This window comes from Phaethon aethereus, assembly GCF_964289735.1.
Source record: "Phaethon aethereus genome assembly, chromosome: 3".
Taxonomy (NCBI): Eukaryota; Metazoa; Chordata; class Aves; order Phaethontiformes; family Phaethontidae; genus Phaethon; species Phaethon aethereus.
Window position 1 is genome coordinate 96,393,727 of NC_138576.1, and position 16,373 is coordinate 96,410,099.

The 16,373-nt window shown below is 43.9% G+C and overlaps 1 protein-coding gene across 1 annotated transcript in view; it reads right to left on the reverse strand.

The window, feature by feature from the left end:
* The window catches only part of KCNK5 (potassium two pore domain channel subfamily K member 5), a gene marked incomplete at its 3' end in the record, with an annotated part of 31,565 nt that extends 24,859 nt beyond the window's left edge, over positions 1 to 6,706 (reverse strand). The window contains exon 1 of the mRNA XM_081998297.1: positions 6,492 to 6,706. Within this exon, the coding sequence (XP_081854423.1) occupies positions 6,492 to 6,677 (186 nt within the window). The 5' untranslated portion in view covers positions 6,678 to 6,706. The remainder of the gene's footprint in view (positions 1 to 6,491) is intronic.
* Positions 6,707 to 16,373: the final 9,667 nt, after the last annotated feature.

Here is a 16,373-nt window from a genome sequence, read left to right on the forward strand (position 1 = left end):
TAAATAGGGCTAGTAAAAATGCAGAGAGTGTGTATTGCATGCCGTATTTTAGGGGTTCAATCTGCCTCTAAGTGTGGCTCTCCTGAGAAAGTCTATAGCACCATCAAGAGCTTCATGTGTGACCACAGTGGTATTTTAATTTAGATGAAGAGTGCAACTCTTCCAGTTGTCCCCTATTATCATGTCTTATTTCATACTACAGAGCAGACTAGAGCTTATGAGCTGAACTCATTTTGGACTAAACAAAAAGCCAAAGACATACTCCATTGAAGAAATTTAACTACTTGCTCATAGGCATTCAACCTATAGGATCATACAAGAGTCAGCACAAAATAAAAACCGTGCAAATACAGGCACTGTGATCAGCAGGTCCACAGCAAAGCGCAAAAGCATTCTCACTTGCTCCCCTGCTAATCGGACTATTGACTGCCACTTGCAATCCAGCTTGTTTCTAGTTGTGTGTTACTATGTTGACATCTACTTGCAGTACCAGCATGAAATGTGATTGCTCTGAAGGTCATCAGCCTTCAGAGAAAAGCAAAACAATTAATTTTGTTTAATTAGTGTTAATAGCAGAAGCAACAATTTGTTTTAAAAAAGGAAATCTGTACAAAGCCATCATTACACTGTATCTTCACTGGCTATGGAAGGTATCTTGCAATAGCCACGTATACAGTATGAACCAAAGCTGAGGTTCCAAGATCTTTTAGGACAACAAGCTGTTGACAGCCTGCAAATCTTGTTGCATGCCATAGCCTCTAGAGCAGAGCTTGCCAGAAAACACACTTAGTATCAGAAGGTAACGTGTCAGGTAATATTCTGTCCAAAAATAACAGAAGGACAACATACTACAAGCACTCAATAATTAAATTCATAGCAGGAAAAAAGAAAAGCCCCCAGCAGGAAAACTATAACTTCTGATCGATTGCTATTGCTCCATCAGCAGACATAGTTGCAGTGTATGCACTATCAGCTTTGTTTAACTATGTTCCAAGAAAGTTTAAACAATGTAATGGTTAAACAGGGGAGGGGAAAAAAGGAAAAAAAAGAAAACACAACAGAAAAGCATGCCTGCTTACATATGATTTTGCATGTAGAAACACAGAGAAAAAAGCTGTGGAGTACAGTAGTACTGCCTGTCCTCAGTTTTCCTCTCCTAATGCTGCAGTGGCAATATCTGTAACTCAGTCTAAGATGCCACAGAGCACTGTGGACAGTGGTCCTACATTTTCATCTCTGTTCATCCCTGCTGAACTTAGACTGTGCATAACAAAACACAGACATTTGAAAAATCTAGCAATACCTATTTCTTGGGCATAAACCTTAATTTGCACTGTGAAGTTTTATACAACAGGTATTAGATGTAGTCATTAATTTTGCAGTTAAAGATTTTCTATTGGCAGTCACTTGTTCTTGTCCCATAACTGCTCAGCTTCACGTTCTTGAGCCCATGGAAAAGTCTTGGTCTTGAAAGGGACAGCTCATCTGACATTCCAACTAAGGAATTCAGTCTCCTATTTGTCTCCCCCACCTTCAACACCTTAGATGGAAGGGATCGGGAAGTTAAAGACCAACAAACCAAACCCCAGGAGTCTAGAACCTCATTTATGCAGGTTCATTATGCACCTCCTGAAGGACACAGGGGAAGGGAAAGATTATGAAAAATAGGTCCCTATTAACTTTACATTGGAAAACAAATCACTCTACAAAGCATAACCAAAAGCCATATCTCTTTATTGAATGTTGAACTAATGAAAAGCATTTAAAACCTAGCTCAAGTTCTTAAGAAAACTATAGTTTGCAGACTCTCTCAAGGGTATTGCACCTAGATTTAAACCTTAAGGTACTAGCTTGGAAGTAAAGCTTTGTGGGAAAAAGTGCTCAGAATCAAAGAATATTTTTAAAGTTTTATTATGAAACTGACAAACTCCAAGAATAAACAAATCTAGAAGCACACTTCAGCATCCTCAAACACCAACCACAATCCTGTAAATGCACCTGTCAGTATTTGAGTGGAGAAGACATCCTGGCTTTAAAAGACAAGAGGGGAGAAATTACTATTAAGCCACTTAACTGATATTTCCTTTAGCATAATCCTCCTGTGTGCTGTCTATATCCTAGCTGAAGCTCTCCTTAAAAGTCTTCTAAATGTTTGCTCACAGCACTGGGCTTTAAGTCTAAACATTTAGGTTTCTAAAGTTATCTCTCTGGCCTGTTTAGTCTTGTATGCTTTTCAAATAAAGACCTCAATTATTTGTTCTCATACTCAGCATGTTTGTCTGCTTCTCCTAAATGGAGCCAGCAGTTTCTCTCTTCAATTTATTGCTCTGTTTTAAAAGTAACCATTTTCACTCATCTTCACATTCTCGCCTTTCTTTTTACCTGCCTTGATGTTTATCAATGGAAGCCATTTAGTTTTTTGATGACTGTGGTGGGCCAAGAAAAAGAGATTTCCCAGTAAATAAGATGCAGCCCAGTGTTGCAAACCTTTGCTCATGTGAATAGTGACATGAGGGTCAAGAGGGCTCCTCCTTGCATGAATAGCTCCTTTATCATTAAGCTGGTGTTTCACAATCAGGATGGAGCAATAAAAGAATAAAAGTGAGGAACTGGAGAAGAGGGAAATGACTGAATTGCCTTACATTTTCTTCTGTTCCCAAAACTCATTCCTACTGCAGGGTAGGTGAAGGTGTCATCACTGTGGATCTCAGCCTTCTCCCTCTTCTTACAGAGTCTCAGGACTTGGGCCACAGCAGCAAGTGGCAAGGACAAACCATAGACTTTTATCAACATGACAGTGGTGTTACACTACTTGTAAGATTCTCCAATGCCAATGAATATGGCACAGTTACATCACTTTTAAATATGTTTATTTTTGCAGATATTCCAAAGTGTTATGAGACTTTTATATTTCAAGGTAACTGTACATAGTGAGGAGACATTATACAGTTCCTTGTGTCAATACATCGTTGTGGTTGAGTGTCTTTGGAGGCCTACATAAATTGTCATGTGAAGTGTCTCAGCCACATTTTCATTTGAGTAATCAGCTTTACCCAGAAGAGGATGGGCCAGCAGCAACCAGCCTATACACCGTCCAGAGTGAGTCACCTTTGACATCAAGGTCAAAGTAGCATTACTCCAAGAAGAGTTTAAGTACTTTCTTCACACTTTATAGTTATGATAAGTAACATGGTACTTAGAATAATCAAAAGCAAATGGATTCTTCACATAAGAGACTTCTAAAAGCTGTTTTTAAACAAGTTTATTTTTAGGCATTTCTCAGTTAGGACTGGGGGGAAAGGCTTTCTTTTTGGCATATCCTACAATACTCAGCTTGTGAGCTTTCTGACAATTTGTTAAATACATTTAGATAAACATTTATTGCAGTGTATTTCTACTGTAATGTGTGGTGAAGTCTTTATTATAGAATATAAACTTTAGACAGTATATGACCTAATACAGCCCACTTAATAATCACTTAAACCGTTGGTACAGAGATACCAGTCTGTACGTGAATTGAGACTCTATGCTGATAACTACTTAAAAAGACAAGTAGGTTAAGATCTCACTACAGATCTAGCTTTGTAGCCATTCCACACAGAGTTTCCATTGCATTTACAGCTAACATGAGCCTCAGATGAACACAGGAGCTAACCTGGATGGGGAACAAGGGCAGCAGAGATCGGTCTCTGAATAAGTCAGTCCTTGTCACCTTTCAGGCTGCTTCTGGAAACAAAAATGGTATTGTTAGTTCAACTTGAACATTTCTTGGCATCCTTGCATTTTACGAACAATCATTTAAAATTCTACAGTTGGTGATATTTGTTGAAGAACTTTATCCAGTGTGTTTTAAATGGAGATATCAAAAAGTATATCAGTGAAGTAATAGCAAAGTTCAATGTGCCTCTGTAGAGTCACATGAGTGGGGACCGCAAGCAGAGTGAGAGAAAAGGCTCTAAGATGAAGACTGAAGGCCATTTAAAAAAAGAGCAGAGAAATGAGTCAAATCATGCAAAATCCCAAGAACAAGTTCAGAGAGTCCCTGGAAGAGGCTAAAAGGAACAAAACAGAGGTGGGGATTGTGGCAGGGGGGAATGCACATTTTTGAATTAACAACATTCTGGATGTATTGTAAGAGAATAAATTTGGAGGTTTAATATGAAAACAGGATGATCAGGATTTGCCAAAAGAGAACAGGTGTTAGTAAGGTCTCAAAGATTCAGCAGAACCCAACAGAAGCAGCATGGATAGAAGTCGAGAACGGACAGCTACGAAGACTATTTCTGATATGCTTTACAGCTTACTCGGGATGAAATCCTGATGCGCTTATATCATTCCCCCCACCTCAGTTAGCTTCAGCTAGGCTAGATTTCACACCGCCATCCTGCCCTGAGAAACATCACTGCCCTTCTTCCCATCACTTCTCACAGAGAATTTGAGTAAGAACAGGAGCAAAACTACAAGTCTGGAAGAAAGCAGGCAGTGAAGTTTCCAGTTAACAGGAAGAATGAAATAAGACCAAGGTAGGACTTACATTTTAGCTAACCTGAGCTTAAGATGACAACAGAGTATCTGTGGGGGATCATCAGATTTATTGGAAAATAAGGTATGATTGGAAGTAGTACAGAGGCAAAACTGAAGTCACATGAATACGAGACTATCACCAGGAGTTAACATGCACCGAAGAGGGAAGGCCCTCCACATTGTGCTCTGGAGAGATACCTAAACCAAGTATTTTGATCTGGCCATAGTTCGCCTTATACTATTTTCTTTTCTCCTTACTGCTCCTGCACCCATCCCCATTCTACAGTGTACTCTATCTATCATAAAGTCTATTCTAATGAACTGCCCAATAACCTTTTTGTTGTCATTTTGTATTTTAAGAAGAATCTTTCTGCCACTTCAGGATTAATGGTGATAAGGATCATGAAAAAAACAAAGCAAAACAAACCCAAACCCTAATGATTCTCTCATACCAACATGAATTTCATCCTAAATTGAGCCAGAATCTAGATTCTGCATTATGTCTGCAGCAAGTGAAGCATGTCAGGCTTAACGCACATCCCACCCTAAATAAGGGTTTTCCTGAGGATGTTAAAAGAGGTTTGGGACATAACCTAGAGTAGATTTCAGTACGATTCCAGAACAGCAAAAGCATACTCAAAAAACATAGCCTATCTTTCACTTTCCAACATCCCTTTACAATCTCAAGCCTCCATCCACCCGTTCCACTGTATACCACAAAAACACATTTAATAGTGTACTAAGAAGGTAACAGTAAGGACACTACCACCAGAAAGCTCTGCTATCTGAAGCAGACAGAAAGCAGCCACCAACTTAAGAAAGAGAATTTAAACTACAAACTTTTAGGATCAAGGACCATGCCCTCTTCTAAGCTTGCACAGTATTGATTACACCAATAAAACTGAGACAGTTCCCCAGTCTTCTGTATTTTAGCATTTTAGTAGCAAATTTAAAAATAAAAAACAAAATGAAACACAATAACCAGAAGATCTAGTCAATATCAACAATTCTGAAATAAAGTCCCAAATGACTCACTCTCACCACTGGAGCCCCATACATCTGGGCAGCCTATTTTTCCTGGTTCACCATTGCTTGCCACCACGTTTTAATGGATACCATGTCCATGAAAAAGCACTAACCAAGTTTATACTGCTCAATGTTTTAATACATGCTATTGATTAATAATTAGTTTTGCAGAGGCGTTCTGCCAGATGAGCAAGATAGGACGATTATCAACTCCTTATGGCTTGGAAAGAAGTCATTCTCCTAAAGTAAAAATAACAGCGCAAGAGTTGCAAGCATCCCTCCGCGCAAGGCATACAGCCTTTCCCTCGGTTACCCCGACTGACCTCCGGGACCCGCACTCGGACCCCCAGACACGTCTTCCTCATCAACGTGAGTATTCAATGCAAAAATAAATTTAAAAAATCAAGGGGGAAAAAAAAAAAGAAAGAAGGAAGAGGAGGGTAAGGAAATCAGACCAAAGAGAAGAGGATCAAGACGCTTGGCTTCACCACCTTCCCTAGCTCATAACACAACATCCACTGAGGCAGAAGAAACCACCCTGGGAGCTAACGCAGGGGCGGCATTCACGGCCACGGGGCTGAGCAGCGTGAACCCCTCCAGCCCCCAGGACCAGCCATCTAAAACCCGAAATCAACCCCGAGCTCCTTCATCACTCGAGGGGGGGAAGAAAAGGAGACGCAGACCCATTTAACCACTCTATCATTAAGTAGTTACGAACGATTAAGAGCTTTCCCCGCGCTCCCGCTCCGAGGGACAGTTTTAGGCACCGGGCTTTGTGAGGACGAACCTACGGTCGGGTTTTCCCGGGGAGCCGAGGGGCTTTCCAGCCCCGCAGCGCTCCTCCCGCCGGCGCCTTGTGTCCCGCTCCGGGGCGCCCGGCAGCACCTGCCGCCACCCGGCACCCCCGGCCCCGGCCCCCGCCCCGGCGGCGCCCGCTGTACCTGCAGGATCTTGTCCAGCCCCTCTTGGCCCAGGCAAGGGAACTGCTTGAGCAGCTCCGTCTTCTGCCGCTTGTAGTCGTCGGTAGCCGAGCGCCAATACGGCTCCTCCAGCACCTCGAAGATCGCCGCCCCGATGGACAGGTAGAAGATGATGGCCGAGGTCAGCAAGGGGCCCCTGTCCACCATGGTGCCGGCGGGAGGGCGGGCGGAGCGCGGCGGGCGGGCCGGGGCGGCTGCCCCGCGCTGCGGCCGTGGGTGCCCGGAGCCGCCCTGTCCTTCCCCTGACACCTCCGCCTTCCCCCGCCGTCCGCCGTGCCTCCTCTCCCGGCCTCTGCCGCGTTCCCTTAGAGTCTTCCACACTCCCCTCCCACTCTCTCCTCCTCCCTCTTTTCCTCCCTCCTCCGCTCCGCTCCCCCCGGCTGCCTCCTTCCCTCGGTTTTCTCCCCTCCCTCCTCAGCAGCGATTTGAATTTGGTGCCCTCCCGCTTCCTTCCCCCCACCCGCCCGCGCATGCGGGGCTGCCACCGGGGGAAAGGCCGGCGGGGCGCCCCGGGGTGCTCCCGGCCCCGCCGCTGCTTGGGCCGGCCCTGCGGCCCCGGTGAGGGGCGGCCGAGCCCCGCGGGGCGGGAGCGCGGCGGTTGGGTCCGGCCATCACCACCGCCCCCCCGTGAGGGGCCGCCCGGGGGGAGGGGAGCGGGGCCGCGACCTCCCCTCTTCCCGCCCTGGCCGCGCGGCCGTTGGGAGCGGCTGCGGGGCCGCTGAGGTGAGCCCGGGCCCGGGCGCCTTCACCCCCCGGCAGGGGTGGTCCCTGCGCCCAGAGCCGTCTTCTCCTCTCCGCGTTGATCCTGGAGTCGAGGGAAGAAAGGATAACGTCCCTCAGTTCCCTTTATTTTTACCCCCCGTGGTGCCGGGTTCGGTGGAGTTCCTCGCTTTCGACACGGGAAGGCTGCGAAAGGGGAGCTGCGGCTCTCCCGGCTCCAGCCAAGTGTGGGGGGAAGGCGAGCGGGAGCGCTGAAGAGGAAAGAAGGGGTTCTGCGGGCAGGTTTCACCCCCTCCCCGAGTTGTTGTCCACACCACTACAGACCCTTCACAGCAGGAACTGTTACCTCCCTTCCTGCACGCATTTTGCACGCTCAATAACATGTTCCTATACACGCCCCGTGTGCGTCCCTGTGAGTTTGGGAGCGAGGGAGAGACCCTGGCTTGTGATTTTCCACGAGATGCTCAAAACCCCATCCGGGCTGAAGCTCTGAAGCTCACCCTGTTCACGAAGCCCTTCCCGGGAATGGCGTACAGCCGCACACAAGCACACGCTCCGCCATGTTCACGCTTCGAGGCAGAGGGCAGGCAAGCTGGCTGCTGCGAATGAATGGGGCTGGAAATGGGGTTCAGCAGGTCACGGAAAGAGCGAGTCCGTGTCAGGTTAGGGCAGTGTGTTATGCACCACAGCAAAAGGCTCATGGTGTGGACATGGTTCATCTCAGAAACACCATTTTTGGGGGGGTAACTTACTTTCTGCCTTCTCCAGCCCCCTCCTTGTGCTTACATGAAGAAAACACTCAAAAATACAGAGCTGTCCGTATCAAGGCTAAGGGTTTTGGCGGGAATAGGTATGTCAGCTGGAGTGCACGCACCAAAGGGCTGAGATGAGACATCTGAAATTTCTCATGCGGACATAGTCAAAATGGGAGGAGAGAGAACGGAGGAGAATGGGAAGGAAGGAGGAAACAAGTAGAAAATACGCAGCAGAGTACAAGAAGACAAAAAGGAGAGCATGTGGAAGGCAAAGGACCATGCCTTGGTTAGGAGGTATCCAGAGGCACCTATCTGTAAAACTTTGAATCATGCCCAGTGGATGCTCTTGTGAGATTGCCCACAGAAAATTCCATGGCCCTGAAGCAGCCCTTCCTACTAACGCGTATAGCGCTCAGTGAAAATACATCTGCAAGAGGTTCCTGGCAGCCTAAAAGCAGGACTGGAGAAACCACAAAATCCACAAGCATGTTACTTGATCATCATTGCTGTCTTTGCCTGGGATTCCCCAGTTATGTAAAGGAAACATTAAGAGGAGAAAAGGATTGCCAAACTGTAGTAGTTAAAATAAAATAATAAAAAAAGGCATATGTGCTAGAGGAGAGATCAAGTACAAGGCATCATAATAAACATTTTAAAAAGAATGAGTGTCATAGAGAAACTACAGTAATCTTTTTTTTATTAGGGCAAAAATGGATGTTTCATGAAGTTGTAAGGCAGAACTTTTAATTAAAAAGGAAAAGAATTTCATGATGCATAATTACCACATGAAAATTATTCCCAGGTGTTATCACTTGGCCCAAGACATTCGCAAAACTTGAAAAGCCATTGGCCACATAAATGGATAATCTGAACATCCATCATTGCCTCACTTACCTATGTAAAATTAAAGTTAAACACTGTAAGGTATGTAAATACTTACGGCAAGTGACTGAAAGTATTGAGGAGGAACTCTTCCCATAAGCAAACTATGATATAGTCTTCCTTTTGGTGCTCTTGCACCTTCTTCTGAGTCACCTGCAAATGGTTAGGTTATTCCAACAGCAGCATCAGTAGCCTGACACGTTATAGCAATACTCCACTTGTGTGTTCCTGACCCTGAACATCTGTGCTTTGTAACTGGAAGGTATTTGATTAAATTTTGAAACTGTACTCTTCTCCATCTGCCTCTCAGTCTCTGAAGGCCCATTTATACCATTGAAACACTATCTTAAAGGCACAAGGAATAACATGAATGACCCTGAACCTACTGCAATTAAAAAGCACAGATGAGAGCAAAATGGCTTTCAGGCATTTTTTAGAAAGTTTGTTTGCAATTTTGATTGAACATTTCTACTTTCCATTCTAAACTCCCAATCACTGATTGCATAATTACTGTTCTCAGTAACTGAGTCAGCCAGTGTTTAAAAACAAACCAACCTGTAAATCACATACCATTTATCCATGTTGAAATGCTATTGCACTTGTTAGACTGTGTCCTTGAGTTTCTCCGAGTTTCAGAGAGGTAAGCCTGGTAAGGAACACCAGCCAGAAAAATAATTTATTCCCCAAGGAGCTGTAGTCAACTACTCAGGTGATCCTCTGAGTATCAACAGATTTCTTGCATTTAGACATTTCACTTTGATTCCTTTATCTTTTGCAGAACAAATTACAAGGTATAATCTCCTTCTGCTGTCCAAGTGAATGTGGCAAGAAGGAATGTTCTCTGTAGCCGGCCTCTCTTTGCACCTCCTGATCTAAAATGCCTCTTCTGACCTTAGAAAAGATCCCATATCCTTTTATTCATGGCCCTTTTCAACTCTCTATTTTCCTTCAATTAAACAGTAACCTTATTGTTAACCCACAGCACCTGCCACGTAGGCCCCACAGCTTTTCATGCTAGCTAAGTTAATGAAAAGGCTGGGATTGTGCATTCAAAGGCTTTAAAATCTCATTAAAAAATCAGGGGAGAAACAGCAGATAGCACTGTCGTGAGCAATACCACAAGTATCAATCATTTGTACTATTTGCATAGGTCATTATTTCAGGCTATCCAGTCCAAAAGGAAATCTCTTTCATCCAAGCTCTATGTCTAAGACACATTTGCTGTACAGATGTTTCCTAGAACAGCCTGAAATGAATGAATAAATGTCAGAAAATGTTTTAGATGGAGCAAATAAAAGACATTATTTGAGCAAAGGAAACCTGTCATGTAGTGGCGACTGCATGTTGAACATGAGTATGAACTATGAGCCTCTCTTCAAGCCTGTGCCATTTTTCACTTGGAAGTCTATTTTTTTGGCTGCTTGATGGCTCTGTTCTTGATGATGCCAGTCATCTCTGCATCTTTCACTTTTCTTTATCCATTGAAATTTGGACACCTCCAACATTGCTTTCAAGTGTTATATGTCTAGCCATATATGGTTTTAAGTAAGTTGAGGGGTGTACTATTGTGACAAGCAGTTTTGCTTCTTTGGTACAGTCCAGGGTGTACAGAAAGGGTAAGGCTGGTCTGCAGATGATGCAGAATTTTATATGAGACATTTGTAGAAAGTATAAAAAATTCTCCATGGGATTGTTCACACATCTTGCCTTAAGTGTTTACGCATAGCATGTTTTGTGTCCTGAATGTACAGTAACACATGCTAAATAATAATAAAAAAAGAATAAAAGACTTTACCACAACAACCTGCATACCACTGCAACAGACTTCTTCACCTATGGACAGATAATGAGTGAACAAACACCACATGACAGATGTTAGTCATGCTGCTTAATGAATAACTGGTGATGAGTACAATACCTGTGTGGAATGGCTGTAACGTGTTCAAGAAAAAATATGCATTTGGACCATGTCTTTTTCACTGAGATACCTGCAGTGCTCAAGAGAAATATCTTCACCATGAAGGCCAGGTCCTTCAACATTTTTGCTGTGTGGATTGCCTTGACTGCCTTGTTCCTCAGCCATCCACAGCAGTCATTGGATCTTCGGAACTGAATGATGAAACCTGATGTCCTTCAAAATATTTTACAAAGAAAGACTCGGGCCTTCTCTTTCTGCTTCACCATGGCCTCAGTCTTGCAGACAGACACTGGTAGTACCAAACACTTACAGTAGTCCTTCACACTGACATTCATGTTAGTGATCTGGACAGTTCAGCATACAGCTGTACAAAAAAATCCCAACTTGGACAATGTCGGTCCCAGACTGAGTTTTACAATCATGATACCTGGAGCACATTACTATTCTAGCTAGTATGCTCAAGGCTAGCTGAGCACCATGGTAACAGAGTCAGTGAATAGCGCAACAGCCTGTTATTTTGTTATGTAAAACATCACTGTCGAGTCTTATTTTTGTGGCATTAAGAAGCAGTTAAATTCTATTTGTGTACAGTAATATGGACGAATGTCTGCACATTGCTCTGAAAACTGTTTCCCCAACCAGTTTAACTTCTATCAGTCTTGTGTCATGCAGTGCAAAAGTCTTCTCCAGTGTTACAGCATCTGCCTGACTGTGACAGGGGCAGATTACAGGGGAGAATTCAAGGAGCTGTTGGCCTCCTCCGTCTCCCAGTTGGGTTGCGCAGCTGCATGTCTGTGTGCCAGGTTGTGCAACATACAGCCTTGTGTGTGACCAGGCAGTTCCCACATCCACATCGGGCTCCCTTCCATGCCTAGCGTGCAGTGCTCACATTTTGTTAGTCAACATGCCTGAAGAGTTCTTCCCACCTACCTCTTCCCTTTATAGAAACAAAGTCACCACATTAATTTTGGCAAAGGAAAGGCAGAGGGAATGTTGATGGCTTTTTTTTTCCCTCTTGGGTGAATAGAGTCTTGTGGATAACAAATGAGGACAGTTATATACCCTAAAAATATTGAAAAGCACTATGTTCTTATCATCTATTTTCCTGTTCCAAATACTGCAGCAACAGCTTGTAAGGTTAGCTTGGTTCCTATCTGGGCTAAAAACAGATTGAGTAAGCAAGCAAGCGAGTTGGCTACATACTGTTAAAGGAGTATGAATTTCTTGCTATAGGTAATAATTGCTTTTGTGCTTGGTGTCCTGGAATGAAAGAAGGGTCATGGCCTACGCTGACTCCAGGCATATGCCTCTTCCTTCTATGCTTAAAGGAGTTTTGTAAGAAGACAAGAGTTCCTGGCATAGTCTACCTCCACAGCCCCTTTTCCTGTCACATTGTCCTTTGTGGTCCCTCCTCCATCATGTGTGGTATTGGGAAAGAAGACAGCAAAGGCTGAGCCATAACACCCACAGCTGTCCTGCAAGTGAAGTGCTTGCAAGCTGTTTGTGGCTTTTAACTTGTGATTTGTACCCTCCTAGACCATTATCAGGAGAAATACTAAGAGGGTTTGGAGGGAACTTGGATTTCAGTGTTTGTTGCTTTCCAGTGGTGCCTCCCACATGCCAAACCCCACTATAGAAGTAGCAAGCAAATCCAGGTCACTAGCAGATATAACTCTAGGGAGGCAACTTGGCACAAAAATGACTGAGTTAGAACATCAGGAAAAAATCCACATGGTCTAGTGCTTCGGTCAACAGCTAGACTGTTGTCATTGCTGTAAGCATAAAAGCTGCCTGCAAGTTAAAACTTACAGTGGTCCTGGTCTCATGGTGAGCACCATGCTCTTGGCTCTCAATGGCTTTTCAGGGATGTCTGTGGAGGGTCACAGTCAATTGCAAGATAACTCATGACTGTGGTGGTAAAGCAAGTCAGAGGTTGGAGGTTCTCCTTGTGTTGTGTAGCACTTCAGCAGTCCTCTGTTCTTCATTCTGTCCAATGGCCTGTTGCTCTCAGAACTGGAACGAAGTTGGGAGAAACTGAGGAAGCAATGAGTGAATGGGAGCAGATTCAAATGGCCCATGTTATTGCTTTCCTTCAAGAGCTCATGGAGAAGTCCTGATAACTCAGGTTGGACTAACCATGGTGCCCACAATGAAGTTTGGTAGAGGCCTGGCAAAAATGAGAGTTGAGAGAAGGCAGTGGGCATAAGCACAGACAACCCCTAGCTATACCTGGGGATCTGGTACATCTGCAAAAATCTCTGGAGCAGTTGGTGGGGAGAGGGAGAGAAGAAGGATGGGGAAGGGAACACTGACCCTGTCAAGATGATGTGATGCTCTCTAAGGGCATCCAAACAGAGGTGATCATCCCTAACTGCTTCTTTCACTCAAGAGGACCATCTAAGCCAGCCAGAGGTCCTCAGTGAATATTGCATTGCCAACATGGGTTATAGAAACTAATGGTTAGCAGGCTGTTAGAGGTTTCACAACTCATTTCCTTTGAATATTAGTTCTTTCTTTTGCCAAAGAGAGAAGGAGAAAAAGGGAGGAGAAGGAAAGAAAAACTACATGGGGTAGTTAATTTATTGAAGTTTGAGTCAGTAAGGAGATGAGTGAGCTCTGCAGATGACATTGCTTCAGTCAGGACAGAAAATTCAGTGCTTTCCTTGCATGTGTTTAAGATTTCTTTGGAACAAGGAAGCGTATGCAAATAATGGGACCAATCTGCAAACACTTAGGTCAACAGCCTTTGCTCAAGAACTCTCACTGACTGGGGATCCTTGTAACAATAAAGATTCCCCAGGCTGGGGACCCTGGCTCTTGGGTCTGCTTCATCATCTCCCCTTGCTTCACTCCATACTCTCACCCCCGATCTTTTGCAATTCAGTGACAATCACAGTTAATAAAAGGTGTGTCTGTGATCCTATAAAGCAATTTGCATCATCATCTTTTGTGATGAAATTTTCACAGGGGAAGGAGGGAGCAGCAACATTTTGCCCAAGTTCAGGTTGCCCTGGCAAAATACCAAGAAGCCTGAAGCCCTTAATTTTCATGAGAGAGATCTGATTACCATAACCCACATTGGAGCGCAGAAATGTGACCTGCAGAAGCTACACTCCCCTGCCCCTCCACCCCCCTACTTCCAAGATAAGTCTAAATGTAGTCTGGAGTGTATAGACTTGCATTATTGCCAGTGTCACAAGCACATGGACGGGCTCGAGCTGCGTTGCTGAAGTACTTGCTGTTGTACTACGTGTACAACAGACCACGCGACAGCTGCCTCTGCCCTACCAAAAACATCATTTTCCTTAGCTGAGTTGAAGAAACCGTGCTGCTTTCACTAAACAGAAGCGGCCAGAACCTGACAGTTGACGTTAACTGTGTTGTATGTTATTTCAATGTGTGTCTATTATAAACAGATGACAATGCAACTTTCATTTTGACTAAAGGAACTGATAATTGACACAGAGCTATTAAAACGTGACAAATAAGCAATGTCTAAGCCAACTGAATAAAAGAACTGTCAGAAACGTCTTTCTTCTGCTGTGCTGTCTAGTGCAAATACAGCAGCCTTGCTTAATAAACAAGGCCTTATTTAGTTCTGGGCTTGTCTCAACACTAGTCTTTTACAAGCACTTGGGACAAGATCATTAAACCTGCATGTATCAGCTGAAGACCTGCCTCTCAAATTTCTTTCTAATGCCAGGAAAGGCCCTAGTTACACAATTATACATTAACTTACAAATAATTATTCTCAGCAGTGGGAAGTGAGTTATTTCACAGCTCTCTACTGGAGTGTTCGGATGCCTTGTATGAAATCTGGAGAAATGAAATTTGTTTCCCTTTCTTTATGGTTGGACAGCTTGCAGGGCATGCTGCAATGCTGGCATCTAAATCTATTTGGAGAGCAATGTGGAAAGATTACAACTGGAATATCCATTATCATGATAATTTGCGGAAATCTGGCACCTGTTAACAGAGCAGTGTGGGAAGGACATTACTGGGGCTCATAGGTAAAGCAGAGAGGGGATTTTGATACCTAATGTCACTAGTACAGAAGCGAGGGAAAAGCTGATGGGGTTCTTCACTGCCAAGATGCAGTGGGGAGACTGCTACTGCAGTAAGTGGGGCACTGTAAGAAAGGATGGCACTGGAGCCTACAGGAAGGGTTGTGTAGGCTGCTGCCATTGCAGGCCTTCGCTGAACACGTGGTAGGTAACAGGGACACACGATGAAGATACTACAACTATCATTTTTACTTTATAGAAAAAGGTTGGCTTTCATATCTGGAGTAACTAAATTAAGAAGTCTTTTCTCCATTTAATCTTGACGGAAACTCATATCTGTTTCTGAACAGAGATACCAACTTTTAGGATCCTGTTCAAATCTGAACCTTTTCTTTCCTCCTGGTCTCCACTTGGTGGAGAACACCTCAGAGTCCAGCAGTCTTCCATATCAGAAATCTACTATTGTTACACTGATCGTGGTTTAGACATAAAGCCTGAATTCAGTCCTGTGTGGATAGCAGGTTTTAATACCTTCAAACAGTGGCAGACAGAGAAAAAAAAAAGAATGAAAATGCCTTGTATAATATAAAAGGTGCAATCTGGCACTGCTAAGGCGACGGATCAAATAACCTCTTGGTTTTTTTCATGTATGACTTTTGCAGTTCCACACAGGCTTTTCACAACTGTTGAGTACCCCACATCAGGGCCAGGGTGCAGGGGTAAGGAAGAGCTCACACTAGCAGCTTGACAGTTTGCCAATGCATACAGAAGCAATATGCTCCTTTCAGTTAGTCACTGCAGTGAATTATGTTTTCAGTTGTACCTTGCAGAGTGAATAGCAAATAACTTTAGACTATAACACTGTCCAGTCTGTTCCCCCATATGCACTCCTCCTCTTTTCCAAAGAATACACCGTACCAAGCAGTAATGAGAGCATTCAAATAACAATGGAAAGAATGACTCTGATATTCTCTCGAGCTAACTTCAAAGCTGCATATCCAGTTCTCTGCCTTTTTTGGTCAGTCTCTTTACACCATTTATGCCTGTTTTTAAACCGACTGGGTAGGAGAAGAGATTCCAGCACACCTGATCCAACTTTTAAATTCAGCTCCACAGAAAGGCAGACATTACGCAGTTGTAGAGGAAAAAATCTGCAGATCTTTCCCTGCTCCCAGCACATTTACGTTTCTTAAAACTATCACAAATGATATGTTGGTGAAGTAAGTAAAAATGAGAGTGGGAGGTTACACATGAACTGGAATGCAGGACACAAAAAGTCACATCCTTCTGTAACACTAAGTATTATCTCACATATGGGAAGCCACTTCCAGGCAATATATCAGAACTCACAAATCGTTTTTTAGGCACCTGTGAAAAACCACTGAAACCGACACAGGCCACCTGTGACATGCAAAGCCCTCAGCGGAAACAGTCATGTTCACAAAGCTGAGCTGTAAAGTCCTCTCTACTAAAATGTCCTCTAAACTAGAAAGATTTATTGTTCTTCTGGGGGGGAGTTTTAGGCACACAACTTATTCCCATTGAGCTCTGACAGTTTCTCATA